This window comes from Protopterus annectens, chromosome 1.part1 (genome assembly GCF_019279795.1).
Source record: "Protopterus annectens isolate FY-2018-M chromosome 1.part1, PAN1.0, whole genome shotgun sequence".
NCBI lineage: Eukaryota > Metazoa > Chordata > Ceratodontiformes > Protopteridae > Protopterus > Protopterus annectens.
Window position 1 is genome coordinate 1029916928 of NC_056726.1, and position 26631 is coordinate 1029943558.

Genomic DNA, 26631 nt, shown 5'->3' on the forward strand with positions numbered 1-26631 from the left:
TTTTAGTTTACAACACACTTGTGCATGTGTGCCATGTGCCAGAGTTTTAGCAGACATCATTATTTTTATGGGTGGCAAAATAATAATGAAAGGGGCATGGGGGATGGGGGTGTTCTACTACGCATATTTCCAGAAGATTTATAAAACATCATTTTGCACATTGGCCAATGAAGCAGTGCCCTTACATATTTTGCATGCATTTTTCCTGTGCTCTTCATAATCAGTTACATTATTACCTTGGTATTTATTCTCCCCCCACTGATTTATACATGTACTCCTTATTCCCCAGCATGAACACAGACATCTGTCGTTAATATTATCATTATTATTATTATTATTATATTTAGGTAACAACTGCGGAAGACTGACAAGCAACATTATAAGGTTCATCATCCACAGGGAATAATTATATTTCAACATTACCATCATGAAATTCAAGTTGATGTCGACGGTGTACAGGACATTAATAGAAGATGACATGTTATGCCACATAAAAGTGTAGTGATATGTTATCCCTTAGATGGACTCAAACTATTTCTGTATTTTGTTTTCATTCAGTACATAGTTCATTAATAGGTGCAGTAATTCAAGAAGTTACATATAAAGAACTTTTTTGCATTAAGCGATGTCCAGTATGATAAGTGGGATGCCCCAATGGCAGTCTTGATTGCCTGATTGATGACTAAGTATTTACCAATGCAGAATAACATTTTGAGTTTCTGCCAAAGGACGTACATTGTCATTCCCTAAAGGCCATCAGTCACTGGCGCCGATGCACAATTCCAGCCATTGTAGAAAGGGTAAGACCAAGAGAAAAGATAAGAAATCTTGATAAAACTCAATGCATTTATATCTCAACTTTGAGGCTTTCTGAAAATAAAATGTGTACATCGTGATCCCTATTCTCACTTAGACAACCTTTCACAAGATTGGAACAGTGCATCTAAGTTAGTACAATGAATCACTGACCCCAGGAAATATTGAGCCACATAAACAGTGACCTAAAATGCAAAATGTCAAGTACATGTTCAATATGTGGACAAATATCTGCATCAAGAATCAGTACTATAACAAAGTGAGTAAAATTTAAACTATATTGTCTGATACACCTCTCAAACTGCAATCGCTTTAGCAGGGATCTGTAACACATCACTGACTCGCCATTATTCTTAATCAGGCACACCTGCAAGGCATAGCTAGGCAAAAGTAATTTAATCCCTGTTTTTGTACTGGGTCAGGCATGCTCATGTCATTGTTTAGGAGCCAACACCATGTTTATCTCCCCAGCACTTCTTGCAACGTAAGTCATTCAGAAATGATAATGACTTCAGAGATAATTGACATGTTCTATGTGCCCAGGGGGTTTACCTGCACCCTTTAAGCACAATGTTGGCTAGGTTCCTTCCAATGGAATTAGCTGCCTTGTCTGCCAAGCTGCTAAACAAACTAGTAACAACAGTATATTAGAGGATAGTTTGAGATCTTCTAAGGTAGTTATTCTTCTATATAATTGCTAATTCTTAGTATGCTGATAAATACTGGCAATGAGTGCTATCTTACATTTCATAAGTTAAATTATTTTCTCAACTAATCTGAAATGTACCACAGGAGGTTCCGGCAACACAAAGCACATTCATGTATACAGAACAGACATTTTTATTTGTATTGTCAAATGCTTAAGACTTTACATTCTGCTAAATTATACTCAATATATATATATATATATATATATATATATATATATATATATATATATATAAACATTTGAAAGGTATTATTTTTTTTGTCCCTTTCATATGTTCGAGTTTCTCTAAATTCGATATTCTGGTTTTGAGTTTATGACTTTCGAGTTTAGAGACATTCGATCATATGAAGGGAAACCATATATATATATTTGTGTGTATGTCTATCTATATATCTATATATTTATATATCCATATATTTATATATGGGTACGTGTCACTTCACCTAAAACCCATTTCACTGAGACCAAATCACCTAAAGTTCATTTCACCTAAAACTCATTTCACCAAAAGGTCATTTCACTGACAAGTAGTACTCTAATGCAATTGAAAGGTATATGTCCTTTTCTCCACTGTAGTGCGATCCTGGTTTCAAAATATATATTAAGGGGGGGGTGGAACCCCCCCACCTACTTGTCTTTTACCAAATACAAAACCAGACAACATGAAACCAAAATAACTGGGGGGGCTATGCCCCCCACACCCCCCCTTAATATATATACTAACTCCAGGATCGCACTACAATGGGAAAAAGGACATATACCTTTGACTTGCCTTACTGTACTACTTGTCAGTGAAATGAGTTTTAGGTGAAATGGACTTTAGGTGATTTGTTCTCAGTGAAATGATTTTATATATATATATATATATATATATATATATATATATATATATATATATATATATATATATATATATAAAAGTAAGTGCCTTAAAGATTACCTCTTCTCTGCAAAAGGCTTCCCATCCATGTGAAGCAAAGTTCATGTCTAACCATATTTAAACATGTCTTGTACCAGTGGACAGGAAATTGCAAATTTACCCCTGGTTTGGCACCTCTGGCTTTAATGGACAGGCTGTGACTGCTTGATGTGTAAATGCCTATATCATACAAAATTAAATTCCTTGGTGTATTGACACATGTTAGTAATATTGTGGTAAATCTGAGGTTGGCTTGGCTAAGCTTGAATTGGTTCATTGGCCAGCAGCCTAGTAATCACCTACGAACCTATGAATCTACACATATCTGCTTATGATCTATGTTTTTAGGTGTACAATCCTGCATCTGCTTTGCTTGCTGGTGGAGCTTAATATAGGATATTACACTGCTTGTTTTATTCACAACCTTTACACCTATTCTTTTATGTGTACTGTACTGTTTGCATAGTGGCCATGACACCACACACACACACACACACACACACACACACACACACACACACACACACACACACACACACACACACACACACACAATTTCAAATTCACTTAATGACAGTTGCTCTGCTCTGTATTCCAGCATGTGTTGTAATTCAGGGATAAAATAGGTGAGCCATGTTTCTATGTGTTTTATATGTTTCTATATCATTTTGCCATGTTTTTGCTTCATTAGCATACATACAAGTCATTATATGGTACTGCTGATATTCCTTGTTTTCTGTCTAACAGCAACATGTACTGCTACTTCCTAAATCACAGACTCCCTGCTTGTCACTCCTTGCTGTGCACAAGCTTAGTGTTACATGTAGGTGTTCATAAATTCCATTCACTATCTTCCTCCCATTTCAAATACTAAGCATTTGAGATCTGAAGCACTAATGAAATAATGCATACATCAGTACTTTCATTAGCTACTCATCAAGTCCATATTTGAAGTGAAAAACATCAAAATAAAATAACATCTTTGAGATACAGTATCAAAAATAAAGGGATTGTTGTAGTTGAATGCAGTTTGATTGACAAACAGATAAATGCTTTTGGTTCAATACAGTTAGCTACAGGTTAATATATAAAATGTGATGCAAATTCTATGCCATGAATATATTAGTTTAGTTAAAAATGTTCAATTACCTTTGCAATGAACTCCAGCATCCTTCCCATGGCCACAGATTTGATTCTTCCATCCCATGGATGAGCATTGTTTTAGTGAAGACTCAGATCCTACACAGGTCACATCATTCAGGATTTTTGGTCCAGTTCCTTGTCCATAGTGAGCTATCCCTGGTGCTGAAACAGCATCTCCACATCCTAGCTGTCTACAGACAACAGCAGCTTCCTCCATGCCCCAATTATCATCACATACTGTGCCCCATTCATTGTCATGATAGATCTCCACTCTTCCAGTGCACGGATTAGGGCCATTTGTTAGTCGCATTGCCACTGAAATGGAATAAGAGTAGGTCACATTAAAGGTGGAAAAAATTTTGAAATGATTTATTGTGGTCTCATTTTTTATATCACAAAAACCAGGGGTGTGTACACTTTTTAAATCCACTGCCTGTGTGATACACATATATATATATATATATATATATATATATATATATATATAGATATATATATATAGATATATACATATATATGGATCCAATCCTAATTGCCAGAATTACACTTCTCTGAAACTCAGTTAGCCGAGACCAGTTCTTCGAAACTACACATCTTCAATACAGCACTTTGCCAATCTACATGTCCTCGAAATGTCTGCTTTCATGCAGGTAGGTGTACAGCTTGTTGTCACTGTAGTGCGTTCTTGGAGTTGGTATATATAATTTGCAGGTGGAGTGAGGGGCGAAATGTAGAGGATATGGTGTAGTTGCCATTTCGGAGTAGTGTAGTTTTGGAGAACTGGTCTCGGTTAACTGAAGTTTGGAGAAGTGTAATTTCAGCGATTAGGATGGGATCTATATATATATATATATATATATATATATATATATATATATATATATTTATATATATATATATGTATATATATATATATATATATATATATATATATATATGTATATATATATATATATATATATATATATATATATATATATATATATATATATATATATATATATATATATGGGTCTACCTGAATTAACCGAAACTGCAAATGACCGACAGTGAGATAACTGACACTGGAAGATCAACAACAGACAAGACCGACAGCTGAGAATCCTGATGCTGAGAACACTGACATGTTAAGATAAGTGGGCAATAAGGACGAATGTTAGGGTCAGGGTGTGGGCAAGGTAAGTGTGTGACAGTGACGGATGTTAGGGTTGGATGCGTGTAAGGTAAGTGTGCGATAGTGATGGACTTTAGGTTTAGGGGTGGGTTAAGTGAGTTAGGGTTAGCGTGCGTGTAAGGTAAGTGTGCAATAGTGACAGACTTAAGGGTTAGGGGCAGATTAAGTGAGTTAGGGTTAGGGTGCGGGTAAGGTAAATGTGCGATAGTGACAGACTTAAGGGTTAGGGGCGGATTAAGTGAGTTACGGTTAGGGTGCAGGTAAGGTAAGTGTGCAATAGTGACAGACTTAAGGGTTAGGGTGTGGGTAAGGTAAGTGTGTGATAGTGACGGACGTTAGGGTTAGGGTAAGGTAAGTGTGCGATAGTGACGGACCTTAGGGTTAGGGTTTGGGTTAAGGTTAGTGCATATATAGTTGTGTATGTAAGGTTTAGTGTAGATTTGTAAGTTTTTTGGTGTGCTTGTGCTGTGTGCATGTTTTTTGGGAAAGTTACTTGTTTTGTTGATTGTCGGGATTGTGGTTTGTCGGGCATGTGAATTTTCGTGTTTTTGAACTTTCGGTTTTGTCGTGTCGGTTATTTCTTTGTCGGTGTTTTGGCGTGTCGGTGTTATCAGGTAAACCCATATATATCTATATATATATATCTAGGTATATATATATATATATATATATATATATATATATATATATATATATATATATATATATATATATATATATATATATATATATATATATCTATATATATATAGGTATATATATATATATATATATATATATATATATATATATACACACACACATATGGGTCTACTTCAGAATGTCGACCATTCAGAATGCTAACTTTCATATGGCCGACACCATATGATCAACATTCTGAAAGACTGACATCCTTAAACAGCGCCATTTGCCTACCTGTAAACACAGTAAAACTGTGTTTTGCAGGGAAGCAAGCCCCCCCGCACCCCCCACACCCCCTGTGACTTAAATATTGTCAGTCCAAGATCGCACTACAGTGCAGGAAAGGGGAATCTCCCAGTCCGGGACTGTAGCAGGATCTCCGCTATCATTTGTCAGCCTTTCAAACGTTCGCTCATATGGTGTCAGCCATATAAGTTTCGAACATTTGAAAGTTTGAACAAATGATGGGCTCCCATATATGTATATATATATATATATATATATATATATATATATATATATATATATATATATATATATATATATATATATATATATATATATATATACATATATATATATATATATATATATATATATATATATATATATATCTGGATCTACTTTTAATAATCTAATTACCACTTTGTTAAACCACAGGAGATCAAAACCATGTTGCTGAAAACTTAATTTAATGATCTCCCTGCACATCGTATTTTGCTTCCGGGAAACTAACCACTTGGCCACCATGGCAAACTTTGCCTTTTTCTCAACTGTAATGCAGTCTAAGCGTTGGTATATTTAGTTGCGTGCCTTGATGGGTTTAATTTGCTTCCATTTGTATTTTGATTATTTTGGCCAAATGGGTAGTTACCTGTCAGCAAAATACAATGTTGCAGGAGTTTTCGGCAATATCGTTTTGATCGATCTTCTGCGATTCGATTAAGTGGTAATTTGATTATTAAAAGTAGACTCATATATATATATATATATATATATATATATATATATATATATATATATATATATATATATATATATATATATATATATATATATATATATAGATGTGTGTGTGTGTGTGTGTGTGTGTGTGTGTGTGTGTGTGTGTGTGTGTGTGTGTGCATTTAATCTACTTGTAATCTCTCAGAGCATCCAGTATCCTAACACTCTCATGTACTTATCCTTTGAAAGAAGATATCCCAAGAGTCATCCAGTTTAACAAAAACTTCACTTCAAGTCAACAGTTCTTTGTTAGAAAATGGAGTTTGTGAGTTTGCCTCAATTTTTTTGTTTTGCTCTTCATAAAATTTCAGTATTCTGGCAAGTTGGTAAAGATTACAGTCATACATAATGACAGACATTTGAATTTCGGATTTCATATCCTTCAGAAAATGGATGCAAATATCCATTTTTAACAACAGTCTAAGAACAAATGCAATACTTAAAATCTGCCCCATTTTAAGGTCTTTTGTTCCTCCATTTTTTTTGGTCTTGTTCCTGTTTCCTGAGATAAATGTTTGAGAGCTGTAACAAAATTTTTGAAAATGATTCACTGGCCTGAGTCTGTGAAAATTTTTGTCTACAGACAGGTTTACTAGCTGAGTGGATGGTGTTAAGGAAATATGTTGAGTCATTCAGAGGGCATGGGTACAGCACGGGGGTATTCACGAAGGTACTGTGGCATGCATACCTCCATATACCTCTATCTTTCCCCTTTTCAGCAAGCACCATTACACAATGCATTCTGGAGAAGAGGTGTATGCAAATTAGCCATATGCTCTCTCCCCAAAACCACGTCCAGGAAAACATCTGCATAGCCAGGCAATTCAAGAACTCTCTCAGCTGTGCAGATCAGCATGGTCAACATCACCATGTTGAGTTACTGAATATAGCCAAATAGCTGTGTTCAACTACTGAACAAAAACATGGAGGGGGGGGGGGGGCATTAGACATGAGGGATTCATTTTAAAGTGCCATAACAGCACCAACAGGAAAATGAGGATTACAGGTGGGCAGGTTACACTAGACCACCTGGAAGTCATCTGTGAAGTATCATACCAGCTCTGTTACTACAGGGTTCGGGGTGGGAAGCAACTGCCTGTGTAAAAGTTATAGTACATTTCTGAGATTCAGGAATAACACACTGCAAAATTCTTCACAGGTTTTTCCAGTGCATTATGCCTGAGTGATTCAGAGACCTCTCTACCTCTGTAGGAGGAATCAGCATATAAGGCAGACATCACTCCTGCTGCAAATGTTGCATGCAAATAGTGCAGCAGTAGAGTGATTGTTGAGAGAATAATTCTTCTTCGCATTTTGGAACATGAAGCTGAAGAAGTATGTGTTGTCTTTTGATACAGTACACCTACTCAGTTCAGTGGAAGGGTTGGGGCTGTTAACAGGTGAGTAATGTAAAGCCATCTGCATGCACGTGTGTTTTGTGTGTGTGTGTGTGTGTGTGTGTGTGTGTGTGTGTGTGTGTGTGTGTGTGTGTGTGTGTGTGTGTGTGTGTGTGTGTGTGTGTGTGTGTGTGTGTGTGTGTGTGTGTGTATGTATATATATCCAGCTGTCTCTAACTGTTCTTGTTTTACGTGTCTGTGTGTGTGTGTGTGTGTGTGTGTGTGTGTGTGTGTGTGTGTGTGTGTGTGTGTGTGTGTGTGTGTGTGTGTGTTTGTGTGTGTGTGCATGGATGTGTATCAGTGTGTATAACATGATTGCACATGTATCTGTGAGTGTATAACATTAGTGTTGATACATCTATGTATATAGTGTGAATGATAACACTTTACTCTCTCTCACCAAGCTTAATCTAGCTTCTTGAGTTGTAGCTAAAAGGTAATCAAAACACAGTATTTAGAGCAGTGCAAGTGCATTCAGAATTGTAGAAAGATAATTGCCCTATTTGTTGTGGGTCTACCTTCACAGTATTCCATAATTGAAGGTCACAAACATGAACAGAGCACCTGAAAGACAAATAGGCAAGTCATGGTAGGAAGGCCATTCCAGCTGGTGCTAGAAACTTTAATGACTTGCACTGTTAAGTATACTGTCCCTTATTTTCTATTATATTTTGTCCATTCTTTATAAATTTTGAATTCTACTGCCATTGATGCCATAAGCCAGCAGTATGGAGTGATGTTTGGCTGTAGCAGACAGTAGTTGTGAGCGGACTGCCCTGTGGAAAGGCCTGGTAACCAGGATGATCACCATTGGCCACCATAATCACACCTATGACTAGGTCAGACACAGGGTGACTGACCTCATCCAACATGCCCATTGAAGGGCCGCTGCCATGGCCAGGGACAGTTCAGCCACAGATAGGGGCCCTGGTATGCAGGCCCCACTGACACCTGCTGAGGAGCTCCTTGCCTACTTTGGATCAGCCAGCACACAACACCAGGAACAACACCCACACATTATGGAGGTGTGTGGCACACAGCCAACAGGTGAGGAGCAGCCAGGTAAGGCCCCAGTGGACATCACTTCATAATGTATTGGCCAGAATGCCATCCATATAGTATCTAGATGTATATGTCAGGTCATACTGCATTTGTGGTCTGGGCTATGTAATGCACAGAAATGCACATATATGGTGAAGGTAAGCAAACCATGTAGTATCATAGCTGGTTTTGTACAGGCGCAGGAGTGCAGCATTCATCCTGTACCAATGCCACATGTGAGTCTGCTAACAATACCTTTTTCCCAAAACTACATAGGTCCTGCTGGTCTGCATGTGGAACTGCAACCTGCAGCTAGTTAGTATGGAGATGTCTTGCTGTGGCTCACCAATACACTAGGCATGTTAAGGGCATGCATTTTACCATGTACACAACTGTTACTCTTAGCCATATTGCAATATGTGCACGTTCACATGTGGTGAGTTTCACTGCATTGCATCACAGTGGTCATCACTGGGGCCTTCTTGCAGGAGATATAACATTTCTGTAGCATACCTCTCAGTCTGTCAGTGCAAGGAATGTGGACAGAGACTGACATAATGAGGGTCAAAGGCCAAACCATAGGGACATATCTTAATTATTACTGTTTAATGTTGGAAGGTTGCTGGATGAACAGGAATTGTTCTGCCATACAATCACTGGAGGATTTGGAGTGCGACATTCAAATTATGTCATTATGTGGTAACATCTCTCACCAGATCAACCCGGCACTATGTCAGAATAACGCGTCTTCTATGAGGTACAGACCAGAAAAATTAGCCAAACATCTAGTCAATCTGTAGAAATCTGTACAGTTGAGAGGTATTGTCAGTAGGAGTTGCCACTGTGTCATAACAGTGACCAGCAATAATGTGTCCACAGGTGCAGTGTGTGCTAGGTGAAGGCCCCTCACCTACTAACACTACTGACATATATCAAAGGTGTATATTAGGACTAACACTGAGTGGAAATGGCTGCACCTCATGATGTTGATGGCCTGTGCACAGTGTGTATGTTGTGGTCTGACTGTGTGTTATGAATGCCAGCATTCAGATATTATGACGTCTGTGTAATGGCTTTGTACCACCTCACCTGTATATGTGTGTGTGTGTGTGTGTGTGTGTGTGTGTGTGTGTGTGTGTGTGTGTGTGTGTGTGTGTGTGTGTGTGTGTGTGTGTGTGTGCACGCGTGTGTGTATGTGTGTGTGTGTGTTTGTGTGTGCTTGCATGCATGCATGCATGTGAATGTGTGTATCAGCAAACGTGATAGTGCAGGTAGTAATTCACATATGTTTTCTTACCCTCATAGGTGGACATGGAGGCCACATGTTACTATGCTGGGGTCATGGATAGATGGTTGGGTGAGGCATTGGCAATCCTTGACCATGGAATGTCTGTACTGGAGCATGTGGTGGGAGATGGGTGTCAGCCATGTGGATGTAGGACAGCACCAACATCAGGTGGGTTTCCACAGGGCTGTGAACAATCACACTCCCATAGTGGCAGTACCACCAGCACATAGTGGCAGTACCACCAGCACTACCGAAGGGGGTGGTGCTGTGCATGCCACACTGAAACAAGCCATGGGCATGTGGTCCTGGCCAGTCCCATCAGGGACACAGAACCAGTGGAAAACTGCAAAGGGACACAGAACCAGCAAACAGCAGTCACCATTGGGGAGTAGTATTACATCTGGTCTTGGGCCTGGTGGTGCCAGTGAGACCCCTGGCAGGACCGGTTCTTATGTTAGTGGCCAGAGATGGTGAACTGTGCAACCTGCCATGTATGGTCTACCACTGTCCAACAATACCCCTGTGTAGGGCGGCCACATGGTATGACTGTTGGCATACAAACGCACACATCTTAATCACACGTGTGTCACAGCTGACACACGTAGCACCTCTGCACAGCCCATTTCAAAGATGCCCCTCCAAACACATGCACATTATGACAATTGTATGGACCTGCCTAGGCCTCTGGCAAACCCACACCCCAACCTGTGCATATGATGATACCTGTGCCACATCCCTGTCATCCATATTATCTGATGCATAGGGTGAATTTAGTACAGTTTAGCTATGCAATGCTGTGTAAAATGCTATCTGGTATTTGTAATGGGTACACTTCAGAGTGTGTGTACCTTTTCAGCCGTGATGCATTATTGGTGTTAGTAATGCTGACTGAATGTAGTCTCGCATGCTGTATTCTGTTTGTGTTCTAGGTGTCTGTGTGTCAGCAGGATGTGGCCCTGCAGACATTGCCAACAAGAGGTATGGCAGAGTGGTAACACATTGACCATGTTATAGCTGAGGTGCAGCTGTATATGTACACATTTACCAGGTCTGTATAACAGTTATTGAATGTGCTACTGAACTAATAGGGCTGAGGGGTGTATACAGGTACATCTGTGGTGGTTGACATCAGCAGCTCTTGTAAAGTGGACAATAATAAGTGTATTGGGTGGAACACACCTCAGATTGATAAAACCCACTCCCCCAGGGATACTGTCTTGACCAAACACACGGATAATATTGTTCCCACACACACACACACACACACACACACACACACACACACACACACACACGCACACTCACACACACAGGATCACAGTTATCACTTTTGGGTTTTGAGCCCCTATTCATCTAGTTAGTGGTACTATAGTGTTATGCAGTTATCTCAGGTGGCACAGAGCATGTAATGTGAAGAGTGTGCTAAGGTACCTGTAAAGTGAATAACATCACTTGACCTTGTAAAGAATGGCAATGGGGGTGTACTGGGTGTGAAGGGACTCAAACTACTGTCACCTATGAATCTACACACTTACAAACACTGCTGTACACACCAATGCAGACACACATTTGCTAGTAATGAGATTAGCAAACCTTGCCTATCTTGTTATTCATTCCATACTGTTACATAGTTTTTGTATGTGGCACGGGGCTTATAAAGCTGCAGAGTGTCTAGAGATACCTCTACAGTTGATGTAAACAGCGAGCCTCATAAACTGGACCTTGGGACATGTGCTAAAAGTACCATGACCTAAAATTGTAAAACACACCCACCCAATGGATAAAACTCTCACTCAAACATAGGATACTCTCTCTCTCTCTCTCTCACACACACATTTTCCAGGACTAGGATTAGAAGCCCTTCCTATCTAGTTATTGGCACTACAGTGTTATGAAGTTATCACATGTGCCATGGAGCTTATGGGGGAAGAATGTCCCAAGGTACTTATAAGGTGAACAACATCACTAGGCCTTGTGAAGTATAGCAATGTGAGATGTACTGGGTGATAAAGGACTCAAAATACTTTAACCTACAGATATACACACTTACAAACACAAAGACACTCACACACACATTTGCCAGATTGGAGATTAGCAGTCCTGCCTGTCTCATTATTCAGTCCATACTGTTACATAGTTCATGCTCGGTGCATACAGGGCTAAAGAGTATCTACAGATACATCTACAGTTGATGAAAACAGTGGGCCTCATAAAGTGGACCTTGAGACATGTACTCGGAGTACCACCACCTAAAAATGTAAACTCCACCCCCCCAATAGATATAGTTTTCACTCAAACACACACACACTTGCCAGGATTGAGATTAGAACTCCAGCTTATCTTGTTATTGGTACTACAGTGTTATGCAGTTATTGCATGCACCATGGAGCTTATTGGTTGAAAAGTGTCCCAATGTACTTCTAAGGTGAACAACATCACTAGGCCTTGTAAAGTGTGACAATGGGAGATGTACTGGGAGAGAAAGGACTCAAAATACTTTAACCTACAGATATACACACTTACAAACACAAATACATTCATTTACCAGGACTGAGATTAAAAACTACAGTTATCACATGTGCCACAGAGCTTATAGGACTGGAGGCTGTCCAAAGATACTTCTAAAGTAACTGACATCAGCAGGACACCTATAATAGGGCACTGGGGAGTGTACTGGTTGTGAATGGTTTCAACATCTTTGCACTACAAACATACACATGCACACACTTTTACATTTGCCAGGACTGAGATTAGAGCCCCTGCCTATCTAGTTACATGTACTTTAGTGTTCTACAGTTATTGCATGCACCACAGAGCTTAAAGAACTGAAAACTGTCCAAAGGTACTTCTAAAGTGACTGCCATCAGCAGGACAGCTAAAGTAGGGCACTGGGGAGTGTACTGGGTGGGAATGGGTGAATGGCCTCAAAATCTTTAAACTACGCACACACACACACACACACACACACACACACACACACACACACACACACACACACACACACACACACACACACACACACACTTCCTATCTAACTACTTGTACTATGGTGTTACTCAGTTATCGCACATGCCAAAGAACTTATAGGGCTGACAGGTTACCACATGTACTTCTCTGGTGAATGACATTAGCAGATACTGTAAAGTGGGGAATAGGTTGTGTACTAACTGGGAAAGGTCTCATAATACTTTAACTTACAAACACACACAAAGGCAGGTGATTTGATATTACAACCTCTACCTCAGTAGTATTACATAATGGAGCTCACCTTCATGCTGGCACATGTGACTGGTTATAACTGGTATGCAACTGTCCATAGCAGGGCAGGACATCACTCCATGCTTTTCAGGGTATCCATGTCAATGCCTCACTGTTTGTGTGTGTCTCCCTGTGTCTCTCTATCACTGTTTGCCTCTCTCTTCTCCATGTCTATGTGTGTGTCTGCTTGAATATTGTCATATGTTGCCCATATATATATATATATATATATATATATATATATATATATATATGTGTGTGTGTGTGTGTATCACATGCAACAGATGCAGATATGTCAATTATGGCCCACCTACAGCTGGACAAGGGTATTCCTGTCTGGTGGATGTGAGTACTGTCAGTTATAGCTATCTGTATGCAAGGACATTTTAGCACAATACACTTATATATCCCATTGTGGGTTTACACAAGGGCTTTCATTCTCTAAATGTATGATCATGCCCAGTATGGCCTTCTGTAGTAGGAGTTGGACTCCATTCCAGAGATAGTTGTACTCTGGTCCAGGGTTTTGTATGCTAGGTCTGGAAATAGCCTGTCAAACTGTGGAGACAATGACCCAAACATAGGTGGATCCTGTACATCTCTCTCTCTGTTATCAATGTGGAATGTTTGCTACTGTGACAGGATTTATTTTGTAGACATTTACTGACATATCTGATGTCTGACACTGACATCTATTGTGTCATTACCTATTGATCAGCATCCTCATATCATCACAGTAGTTTGCCAGAGTAGTACAGGGAGTATGGTGCTTTGCGGTTTGTTGGGTGTTTTATGTTGGTAATATGGACCCCATGACTTTCCTGGCAAAGGCACTATGGGTGAGGCAAGGGCCTTTGCCACAGTCCTGTAACCCAAGTGAGATGGATGTAGGCCATCCGTGACACCACATCATGGTCTGCCGGTCATATGTTCACAGGCTGCCAGTTGGCGGGTGGGTCCCCCTGGGAAGAAACCAGTAAGTGAGCTTTGTGTTACTGACATTCACTTCCCATTCATATTGTGTCATCCTTCTGGATGATGGCAGAATGCTGCTTAAGGCTAGGGACATACCTACATGGGACACATATTCCAAAGTCTGAAATATGTTTGTCTTCCTATAGTCCAGGAAGGTACATCTGACACCATTCACGCCACCATAGACCAGGCAGGTGTGATACCTGTACCAGTTTTGGGGTAATCTGAGTGCATGTGTGATATGGCAGATTTTGCCACCTGATTAACATGTAGCAGTGACCTTCTCCTTATGCTGCCTGGTGAGTGGCACATCTGTGTGTCTCACAGTGGAGTCTTCTAGGAGTAATATGTTGGGTGTTTGGTAAGACCATAGTGTTTGCAAGACCCTGAGGTGTGGAGTATGCATGATCTGTGGTGTCTGGGTTTGTGGAGTTCTCATGTGTTTTAGCTTTTGGGGTGCCCTTTATTTGGGGTTCAGTTTGTTACGGACCTCCACATATGTGGGTGTGTGTCATGCATTTGCAAGTGATGTTTACTGACTCCATACACTGCAGGGCACCTATGCCACTGCACTATTTATTCTGGTGTGCACATTTTCCATTTATCTGACCAGTGTTTCCCCTTCCCCTTATGTGTATCTCTTTCTCCTTCTGTAGTCCAGTCATAGGCTTTGGCCACAGTGGCTGTTGTTATGTATTTGTTCTTCTGGTATGAGTGAGTTAAATGCTGTAACATCACACACAAGGTTATGGTCTTCACACCTCAGAGTGCACCTATCTAGCAGGTTGCCCATCATTGCTATTGCACCACTATATCTGCTGTGGTCCTCAGACCATTTGTGTTGCCATATGGTATGATGAGGCTACATGTCAGCCTAGCTGTCAAACTATCACAGACTGACATCTGGGCAGGCCCAGATATGACAGTCAGACTATAGGCCACAATTGGGTTCAGGGTTTTAGTACTGTTAGTCAAACATAGACAGTTGGGAGACCTGTTTGGTATTTTCCTGCCTCCTCTTATCGGTATGTCATCTGCTTTACTACTGTCCGCCACTGATGTTTTTGTCATGTCCCTTTCCTGTTTTGGCAGGCAAATGTGATTGTTACCACAAGCAAAATGGGTATACAAGGCATATTTGTGCCCCTTCAATGACAACCTGTCATTCCAGGGTATGGATGTTGGCCAGTGACAGGTTGTCAGTGCTGACACAGTGAGGTTGCAGCCTTTTATGACCTGTCAATACACTGACCTACTTGTACCTGCTGTCCTACTAGGCACCATACCTCTCAACTTGGTAGGGCCTGACATCTGGACATGGTCATAAGTAATTGTGGGCAAAGGCCTACATGTAGGGACCATCTTCACCTTTTGGCCTTACAAACCTAGACAGGTGCTAAAATAAAAGATTTAGTATTGTCATGCATTTCTCCATAGGGTATGAGGTCTGACACTACAATCTGTCAATATTTCTAAGTGTTTTCTTCCATGATTTGCCAATGATTTGTCAGAAACCCACATTTCATGAGAAACAGCCCGGAAATAGGATGCATACTTATGGGGATTCCTCCCAATGTCTGTACAGTTGAGAGGTGTGGTAGGCACTATGTGGATTACTCCAATCTGTGTACTGTCCATTTGTGTGGCCCCCTTGTCCATGAGTTGTCCATCTTTCCTGCAGTAACATATATTAATGTCTGGACAGTATGTACCACTCCTACCATGGGCATAACTGACATGCAAAATAGTTGGCACTTCAGTTCCTGGAACATGGACCCTATCATACACAGTACTGTACCTAGGTCATTCAGTCACAACAGCCAGGTGTAAGTGCTCGCCACATCTTGACAGTATTAACCACACATATACATAGCTCATTGACTCCTGCATATTGTGGACATGAAGCAAGTTATTATGTTGATTGGGATAGCCCTGGCAATGTCTGCTTTGCTGCTATTACACTACAACCGTGCGTGTTACTACATTCTATGAGAACATGTGTGTGTTGGGGGGATCACACCTGTCAACTGTACACATTTGCACAACTTGTGCTGATATTGCCTTTACTTTTAGGTTCCATTTAGCAAAGTGTTGTGTCTGTCTTAGTGAATGGAGGGATACCACAGAGGACCACAGGTCAGGTTGTGATGGCAGACATTTAGGTTTCACGGTACATACCCTTTGGAGCCTTACTGCATCAGCAAGGCCTGCTGTGTTATCACTGTGTAAGTCTGTAGGGGAGTAATTCTTCATAGCCTCCATTTGTGGACTTATGCTGAACATTTTATTATGGCTGTCTACAGCTGCCTTGTTGGGTGCGGTGGAGGGGTGAGTATGGGAACCCCACATTGACATCTATGCATGTGACCTCTGACCTGCCAGTTGGTTAGCCCCCCAAATATACTGCAGTGAAATTTGTCACCTTGGCGTCTATGGCATAGTCAGTGGAAGTCAGTATTGGGCAGACATTTCCTGCTGTCCCACATAGCTGCCAATTGTCTGCTGCAATCTCAGTAGGCCACCCCATTCCCTTGCATGCATGCTGCAGTACCATAGCTATGCTCCCAGAACATAGTACTCCATTCATTTATTATTAAGATGAGTGACTTACCTTGTCCCTGCAGAGGTTGTGAGGATGGTGCTTGAGGACTGCCTATGTCGGATGCACACAGTACACAGCCTATACAAGGTGGGGTATATGTTGTGTGATGTGTATGGCATCCATTTTACTGTGTGTGCGAGTCTGAGAGAGGTGTCTTTCCCTGGGTCCTTACAGTGTCAGTGTGTGTGCTATGCATCACCTCTTTGCCAAGGCCAGGGCATACTGGACATGCCTCAGTCTGCCTACATGTGCAAGCTCAGAAGGTTTCTCCTCCAAGTCCCTCTGTGCCTGTGGAGACCTTGGCAATGGTGGAGGTCTGTGTGGCCCTTCCCTGTGCTGATCCTGCTGTAGCTGTTTCCACAGGATCATATTGTGTAGCATTACACATAATATGAACATGTGGGCACATATGGCTGGAGTGCAAGGCTGCACTGGATATGTCAAGGCAGTGGAATCGTGAGTTGAGCATCCCAAACACACTCTCAGTAATTATCCTGGTTTGTGCGTGTGCCTCATTATGGCATTCTTCAATGTGTGTGTGTGTGTGTGTGTGTGTGTGTGTGTGTGTGTGTGTGTGTGTGTGTGTGTGTGTGTGTGTGTTTGCATTTCTGAAGAGTGTCATCATCCACAGCTCAAGTGCATAGCCAGCATCCCCACCAAGCGGCCATATGGGATGTCCCCCCCTGGCAAATGCCTGGTACAGCTGTGAGGCATGCCAGATGTGGAAATCATGATAACTAGCAGGGCTGCCAGCACACACATTCATGATTATGCCCTGGGCATTGCACATGACCTGGCAGTCGATGGAGTGGTTGCCTCTGTGGTTTTCGTAGACCATACCCTGTTCATTGGGTGGTGCTTTGATATGGATGTGCATGCAGTCTATGGCACTCAGTTCCTTAGGGTAGTGTGCTACACGGTGGAAGAGATGCATATTCCTGGCCTTTTCCTCTGGGGTGCTGAGGAAATAAATGTGCTCACTGGCATGTGGTAGCATGGCATCCAGGAACTGGTGGAGTATCCTGGATGCGGATGCCTGAGAGACCCCCATGATGTCCCCAGTAAGTCCTTGGAAAGTACTCATAGCTAGTATTCTTAAGGCTAAACATATCTTGGTGTCACCTGGGATGAGTTCCCCTCTGTTCTGGGTCTGAGGTGAGGCCGGCACAGCTCAACTAGTTGCTGCTGTATGTCCCTGTCCATCCTGTAGATCTCTACTATATCCAGCTCATGTAGCCCCTGAAGTTTACCCTAGGTCTGAGCACTCTTCTCCTCCTCCATACCCTGTGGCAGTTGTCAGCATTATCCTCCTCACCACCCTCAGATTGTAGCACATACTGGTGTATCAAAGCAACTGCAGCCCCTAACATTTTGCAAGTTAAAATTCCCAAAAGTGTTCACCAACGGTGCAAGGTTTGTGAGAAAAAACAGACTAGGGTGTTTGCATAGTATATACTGGTATGCTGTGACTGCTGCCTGTGTAATTGGCTGACTTAGATACATTCCACCTGCCTGCTGTATTATTGGGGGTTTGAATGGGCCACTGTGAGTGGTAGAGGCCATTTTATTGAATTGTAGGTCATTTCCTTTCTACTGCTGTTTCCTTTTTTTTTTTTGCTCTGTTTAAGCACCACGGCTCGCCACTCAAACCCATGTAGCTAAAGTAAACAGTATTGAGCACAAAGGGGATGACCCTGCAAGCCTGTATTCTTAGCTTTGTTAAAACCAGCTAAGCAACCTCGGACACACCCCCGTGCTTAGCTGCACAAATGGGAGCCATTGTGCTACAACAAAAAATATATACTTATTTTCCCACCTTTCTAAGCTAGTTTAGTCCAGTTTTCAGGTTAGTGCTGAATTCAGGGCTGTGTTACAAGTTTCCATGTTTGCCCATACCTTACTTGGATAGAAGGATGTTTCTCTGTTCGCCTGTGAGAGAGGATCTTTGAGCAGCTTATCTGTCCCTGGAGGAGTGGTTTCAGCCCAGAAATTAGTAGTTTATTGGCCATTTTGGGCCAATTTCTATCTCTTTCATTTCCCTGCTATAAAATGCACATTAGGACAGTTTTGCATGCCAGACAGCACTGGTTAGCTAGGGTATAACTATTCCCATCTCCACAAAGTCTACTCTTTAATTTTTCCCTTGGAACTAGACAAACTTTTAACTTAAGCACTCAAACCATTCATGTCTCAGCCCAGCACTTGCTCAAAACTCATAGCAAGCACTAATAAACCTTAGCACTATCTAGACATGTCCAAAGGGCAGTTTCAGGTGTACTCTCTGGTCCATCTGGTGAATCTGGGCATTTTGAGGCAATGTTATAACTGCCTCATGTACACAGATAACCCTCTCCTCCTACCATCAAACACTAATACATGTGAGAGATGCAATTATACAGCCAAACTGGAGGCTAAGCTCTCTCAACCCAAGATTGGACCAGGCAGTCAAGAGGAGAAGGGAATTACTTGCATCACACCACCAGTCTCACATAGACCTATGACACCACCACTGGCAAAAAACAGACAAAAATACACACAAACATACTCGGAGGATCTAAATAAAAATCTGAAAAAGCAAAAGAGACCTCGAAAGAAGGCATTCAAGCAACCTCCGCCCCCCAACACAAACCATGAAACACATACGTTACAAAACCAGTGTGCCACACAATCACAGCCCTTAAGGCAAAATAACATACCCAACACACTATAGTCAGACACACTGACATCCCACTCACTAGGCTGAACAAGGAGAAGGTTATGGTTAGCTGCCTGTCAGGTGCCAGGATCTGCCACATAACACAAGCACTCAGGTCACTCCAGAACAAGTACAAATACAACTCTGTCATTGTCCATGTTGGTGTGAATGACCTGAGCCATATTTCCCTGGACTACATGAAAAGAGAAATGGAGGAGCTCTCTGATCACATAGCCAAGGCCAGTATGACCCTGACCCTGAGTAGCATCCTGCCTTCACCAAGAATTATACCATGGTATAAAGAAAAAAAATATCAATTTCAAAAATTGGCTAAGCTTCTTGTGCCATTCAAAGGGGATCCAGCCTCTGTCAGTTTGGGATGACATGCTTGACAAGCCACTCTGCTTCACTAGAGATGGCTTGCACCTGTCACCCTTAGGCTTTCGAATACTGGCCAAGACTCTTGCCGCCCCCATAGTGCCTTTTTTAGCAAGGCTCAAAAGACAAACCGACAACTGTAAATAGCACAAGTAACAAAAAACTGAGGGTAATGCTACTCAATGCCAGAAGTCTAAACCTCAAAATGCTTGCATTCAAGGCACTTCTCAGTATGGAGAATATCAATATATGTGTAGTAACAGAAACCTGGTTTAAGGTTCCAGAAACCACCCCAGCACTACCAGGCTACAACTCATACCATACATTTTGGCAACAAAACTCAGACCAAAATACAAAGGGTGGGGGCGTATCCATATTCATCAAAGATACCCACACCTCCAGGTTAGTGGCATAGCACAATGCTTCAGAGATCATCCACATGCAACTAACAATGGGCAAAACTGCAATTCAAATTGTAACTTGCTACAGATCACCCACCATGTCCCAGGACCCCCACTCCACATTTCTGGATACTCTGTGAAACATAAAGGTCCTACCAAACACTCTAACTTTTGGTGATTTCAATTACCCAAACATTAACTGGGAGAACTACTCAAGTACTAACTCCTTTGCCCAACATTTCCTAGAATTCATAAACTCAAATGCCCTGGATCAACTGGTCAACACCCCCAACAGAGGTGACAACATATTAGACCTGGTCATCACCAAAATGGATGACCGGTGTTCCACACGAGGTCAACCCCTCGCTAGTTAGATCTGACCATAAACTAATCGCTCTGGATATCCACATTCCGCCCCCAACCCTGGTCAAAGAAACCAAAATGAAAAACTTTTCAAAAGCAAACTTCACGTTACTTAAGACCAAGGTGGAATGTTTCAAAGCACCCATGCTAAAGGATAACGCTGTCCAAGCTGCAAAATCCTTCACTAATGCACTCTATGGGCACCTACAAGAAAGCATGGAGCGCGCTATCCCAAGCAAAACCAAGACTCACTCCTCCAAGAAAAGGAAACCAATCTGGTGGACCCCTGCCATAAACAAGCTATACAATATAAAGAGGAAACTTAATTCAGAAAAGATTAAAATCCCAAGAAGGAAAGACATCCCTGATCAGTATCAGCAAGAAACTACAATCCCTCATAAAATCATCCAAGGCTAGCTTCGAAAGAAAAATTGCTAAGGACTCCAAAGATAACCATAAGGCTATCTAAGTGGAAATCCTCAGATCTGCTCAGAGTTAGTGCAGAATGGCACAAAATACACTGAACCAACCGATATAGCCAATATCCTGGCAGACAGGTTCAGTGCAAACTTCATCCACTCTCACCCCCAAAAGGGCCCATAACTATACCAGAAGAATGTAGTGCCCCTGAAATCACAGACACTCAGGTTAAAACAGCCCTATCCAAAGCCAAAAACACAGCATCAATTGGACTGGTTGGTGTCTCAGGCTGCATCCTACATAAGCTCCAAGATGAAATAACCCCTCATCTAAACACACTGTTCAAACTCAGCTTCTCCACAGGCTATTTGCCCATAGAGTGGTGCACACTAATGGTTGTTCCACTCCACAAATGTGGAGCCACAATAGACCCCAGGAACTATTACCATATAAGCCTGTCTAGCTTGGTCTACAAGGCTATGGAGCATCATGATGGATCTCATTAACAGAGACATTGGGAACCTCCAAACACTGGAACCTACCCAGTTCGGCTTTGTTAAGGGCAGATCATGCCTCCTAAACCTGGTAGACTTCTTTGAGACAGTTACCAAGGCTATAGACAAGGGAAAGGTGGTCCACACAGCCTACCTAGAGCTTGCAAAGGCCTTCAACACCATTCCCCATTCAGGTATTATAGACAAGCTCACCAGCCTGAACATAAACCCCTACATCATGAGATGGGTTGCCAACTGGCTCATGGACAGAACCCACATGGTTAGAGTTGCAGGAGCTAGGTCTGACTCTAAACCAGTTAGAAGTGGCATTCCCCAGGGCTCAGTCCTAGGACCCCCTCCTGTTCAACATATACTTCTCAGAAGTACAGGCAAGCACAGGAGGAATATGGCTGACCAAGTTCACAGACGGCTGCAAACTAGGGGCTATAATTGATTCTCTGGCTGACACAGACTTCCTCCAAAAGGGTCTTACTGAGACAGATACCTGGTGTCAAAACCATGGCCTCAAGCTAAATGCCAAAAAGTGCATAGTCATCCCCTTTGGAAAAAACAAAGTCCCCACAAATTACCACATAGGTAGTAGCCCCCTAAATATGGAAGATGTAATTAGGGATCTGGGGAACCCAAGTAGATAGTAACCTCTGCTTTGATAATCACATTGCCAAAGTGGTTAGAAAATCCTTCTATGTGGCCTACCTAATCACAAAAGGGTTTGCATCCAGATCAAAAGAGGTCATTGTGCCCCTCTACTTATCACTCATCAGACCCATCTTAGAGTCCAATTCCCCATTTGGGATATACCTTACAAGACACCTGCAACAGCTGGAAAGACCACTCAAGTACCTCACCAAGAGGATCACTGGCTTCAGACAGATGCCCTATGCAGCTCGACTGATGAAACTCCAGCTGTACTCGGTTGCATACCACCTACTCAGAGGTGATCTCTGCCTGACATACAAGGCCATGTCCAACCCAGAGTTGATGGACATGCTCCACCTAAAGAAAACCATATCCCCTCAAGCCACACACTCCAGGGATCTAAACCTCACCACAAGAATAAATAGTACGTGCTGGAGGGATAGATTTCTGTCCCAGAGACTTCCCATGCTCTGGAACAAGATTCCAATCTACATTAGTCAGAGCTCCTCGCTAACCCTCTTCAAGAGAAACCTTGACAAGTGGATAGAAAACAGAATGTTTACCCCAGGGATCACTTCAATGGATCTGCTGGACAGAGGCACAGGGACCTAATCTAAGATGGCGGCGAAAGCCGAAACATTCTGGCTAGGCTTATAAATGCCTTTGGGCAGATAGCCTAGTACCTACCTATGAACCTATGAACCTATGTTCTTGCACCAAGCATGACACACACCCTTTTCATGTCAGCTGCTCCTACTGCTTACACAGCCAAATTACAGTGACTAAATGGAATGGTGGAACTGTAACCAACAACAACAAACCACAGCTCCAAATCAGGTGCAAAGTTTATTGGTTTAGCACTTTCTTCTAGTGACAGAGACTTCCTCAGAACAAACACACGATGCTAACCCAGCCCTTAAATACCCATTAATCAAGTACCTAATTATATAGTTAATCACATGACAATGCTGAAATTAGTTATAAAAACTAGTATACAGGTTCAAAATGTAAACATTAAGACATATTATATAAAATATAAAAATAAAAAAATAAATCCCCCTATTAAAACACAACCATTAGGACACTAAAAACTAGAAAAACTAAAAGACTTAACCTGTAAGGTATTTTAATTTTAAAATACAATCTATATTAATGGCCTCATTTATACCTGGATACTGTGTTGCATCTAATCTAAGTTGCCATTTTAATTCACAAATATCCAGGTGCATATCAATAATTTTTCCCTGTAGATCTTTGGCAACATAATCAACTACCAGAAGCTTAAAACACTGATTGCTGTGCTCCTTAATATGTCTAAACAGGGCATTAGTATTTTTACCCTTTCTTATGTCATACATATGTTCACTAACTCGAATTTTTAAAGATCTGGAAGTCTTTCCAATATAAAAAAACAGGGCACATTTGGCACTTTGCCAAATATACAAGGTTTACACTGTTACAATTAAAATGCCCTTTAATAACAATGTTTTTACCATTTAATTTAAAGTTGTCCTTGGTTTCTAGTAAGTGCGTACAAATGTTACACCTACCACATTTAAAATTCCCAATGGGTCTGTTGGAACAAGGGTTGGGAGCGTGGCCTAATGGTTAAGATATTTGCCTTACAAACACAAGGTGCAGGGTTTAAGTCTCGCACGGGATAATTGACTAGGCTTAAAATAGCTTGCAAGGGCAGTTAGCCTAGCACTAATCTATGAACCTATAAACTACCAAATGTGTCTTTACCTAATTCTAAAAGATTTTTAAAAGACCTGTCTTTTCTGTAAACAATTTTTGGGGGCACACTACCCACTTTGGACTCTACATTATTGTCAAAACCCAAAATGTCCCAATTGCTAACAATAATGTAAACTATCTTTTTGGCATCCAGATTAAAGGTCGTAATAAAACTCAACCCAAACCTTGTTCTTATTCCCTTGTTCTCATTGGAAACTTGTTCTAACCTAGTCCTTGTTGTCCCACGAAAACTGGTCTATAGAAACCCTTGTTACATTTTTCCACAACTTCCTTCCTAATTTGTTCCAAAAATATGGCAGGGTATCCATACTGATGATAAAATTCAATTTGTCTAAAAAGTGACAGTCCAAACTGACCATTTTGGCCGTCCTGACAAGTTGGCCTTTGACAATGGACTTCTTCTGGTACAAGGGATGCCAACTACCAAATTCCAAATAGGAATTTGAGAAAGTGGGTTTTCTATATATATTAGAACACAATTTTTCTTCCTCAACATTCCAAGACAAATTGACATCTAAATATGAAATATTCTCTTTGTTGTAGTGGTAGGTGAACTGCAGGAAATCCACGGTATTGTTAATATAAGTGAGAAAACCCTTAAGTTGTTCCTCAGTGCTCTTCCACACAAGAAACAAATCATCTAAATATATGGTGTAATACAAAATGTTAGGCTAATACACACTATTCATTATAAATTCATGCTCCCAGTAAGACATAATAAAGTTGGCAAAAAAATGGGGGCACAAGTGGACCCCATTGCAACATCAGTCAACTGTTTAAAATACTGACTTCAAAGTGTATGTAATTATTATTTAAAACTATGTCCATAAGGGCAGTGACCTTATTGATAGAATCCTGGTCACACATTTGGGTTTTCACCAGCTGTCTTTCTAACCAATGAACACCCTCAATGTGGGGTATAACCCCAAACAAGTTGATATCTACAGTAACCATAATCATTCCAGGGGATATACTAATGCACTCTAATTTCTCCAGAAAATGCCACAAATCTCTTGTAATGTAGTTAAACATTTTCAAGCCATTTTGTAAAAAATTATCCAAAGACTTACACATAAAACAAGTCTTTGATCTATGTCCATCAACAATAGGGCGAAATTTCAAATTTGACAAGCCCTTATGAATTTTTGGTATTCCGAAAATGTTGGGTACCATGGGGCGGTCATTTTTCATGAATTTGTATTCATCCAAACTAATTTGGCCTTGAAAAACCATATCATTTTGTGCCAAATCGATCTTTTTATAGGCTATGTGGATTTCATTGAGGGAACTTTCCTCATAGGTCCAGTGGTGGCTCGTGGCATCGGCCTGCAGGACTGCAGCCTTCCCAGCTGTGTGAGAAAAAAGAAAAGCACACCACTTTGCCCAAAAAATATATTTTTAATTAAAACTGGCTTGTTTGTATAAAAAACGAGTCTGGCTGACTCACAAAGTCCCGGAACTCGAACTGCACATGCTCGTTGCTCGGCAAGTTCCGGGTTTTTTTTCCCATCTAAATATGGTTACTGGTCTGTCTCTGACTGCTGTAGAGACAGTCCAGACTATGGAGAGTTCTGCATCAGTGTGTGATGCCCAGAACTCTGTGCGGTAAAAGCACAGTAACATGGAAGGGGGGGTGGACTGCTATGTCCGCAGTCATGCATGTGATGTGATGGCAGGGTAACTACTGATTGGTTCTTGCTCTCTTTCTGAAAAAGAGAGCACAACACAATCAGTAAACAGGCAGTGCATGAGTGCAGGACAGGACAAGTACCTCACTGACTGGTAACCTTGCTACCGTACAGTACGGCGTTGCTGCTAGTTACATACATTATATATTGCTGGCAAAATTTTTGAATCCTAATTCCTGTCCTGATTTCCTATCCTACTAGCTAACTCTCTGGTGGTCAGTGTGGTTACTGCTGCTTGTGTTGGCTAAGGGCTTTACGGGGAAAGGAAACAAATATTTCTGGAGTCTTGTTGTATTCGTGGTGGTGGGAAACAAACAAAACAACAGTCTCAAACTCTCTTTATCGGATCATCATTATTTTTTTGAGGTAAGGTAAGTGACTTCTTACAGAGTACAGTCACTGATGTTATTTACTTCTTTATCAGTGCTGCAGTTAGAATTTGAAGTAAAAAAAAGCATGAGGTGGGATGTGGAAGCATCAGCATGTCTCCATGCGCTTTTGCATTCAGTCAGTCAGTGCCTCTCCATGTTCTTCTATCACGAACTATTACTAGCTAGTAGTCAAGTACTTTTCTCTTGCTGCTGCTGATCTCATGTATTTGTTGCTTCTTCAGCTGTGTTTGGGGCACTGATGCTAAATTCTTCAGTTCTGCATTTGTCATGCAGTCAAGGCTGGATGCAGTCCAAGGTGACCTAGACAGCTGGCTGAGGTTCTGTGTTGTCAGAAAGGCTAAGTCATTACATTAGTTTAAAAAGCCCATTTGTTT

At 41.3% G+C, this 26631-nt stretch overlaps 1 protein-coding gene across 1 annotated transcript in view; it reads right to left on the reverse strand.

The window, feature by feature from the left end:
• The window catches only part of LOC122808799 (deleted in malignant brain tumors 1 protein-like), a 1006762-nt gene that overhangs the window by 209750 nt on the left and 770381 nt on the right, over positions 1 to 26631 (reverse strand). The window contains exon 7 of the mRNA XM_044079852.1: positions 3594 to 3902. Within this exon, the coding sequence (XP_043935787.1) occupies positions 3594 to 3902 (309 nt within the window). The remainder of the gene's footprint in view (positions 1 to 3593; positions 3903 to 26631) is intronic.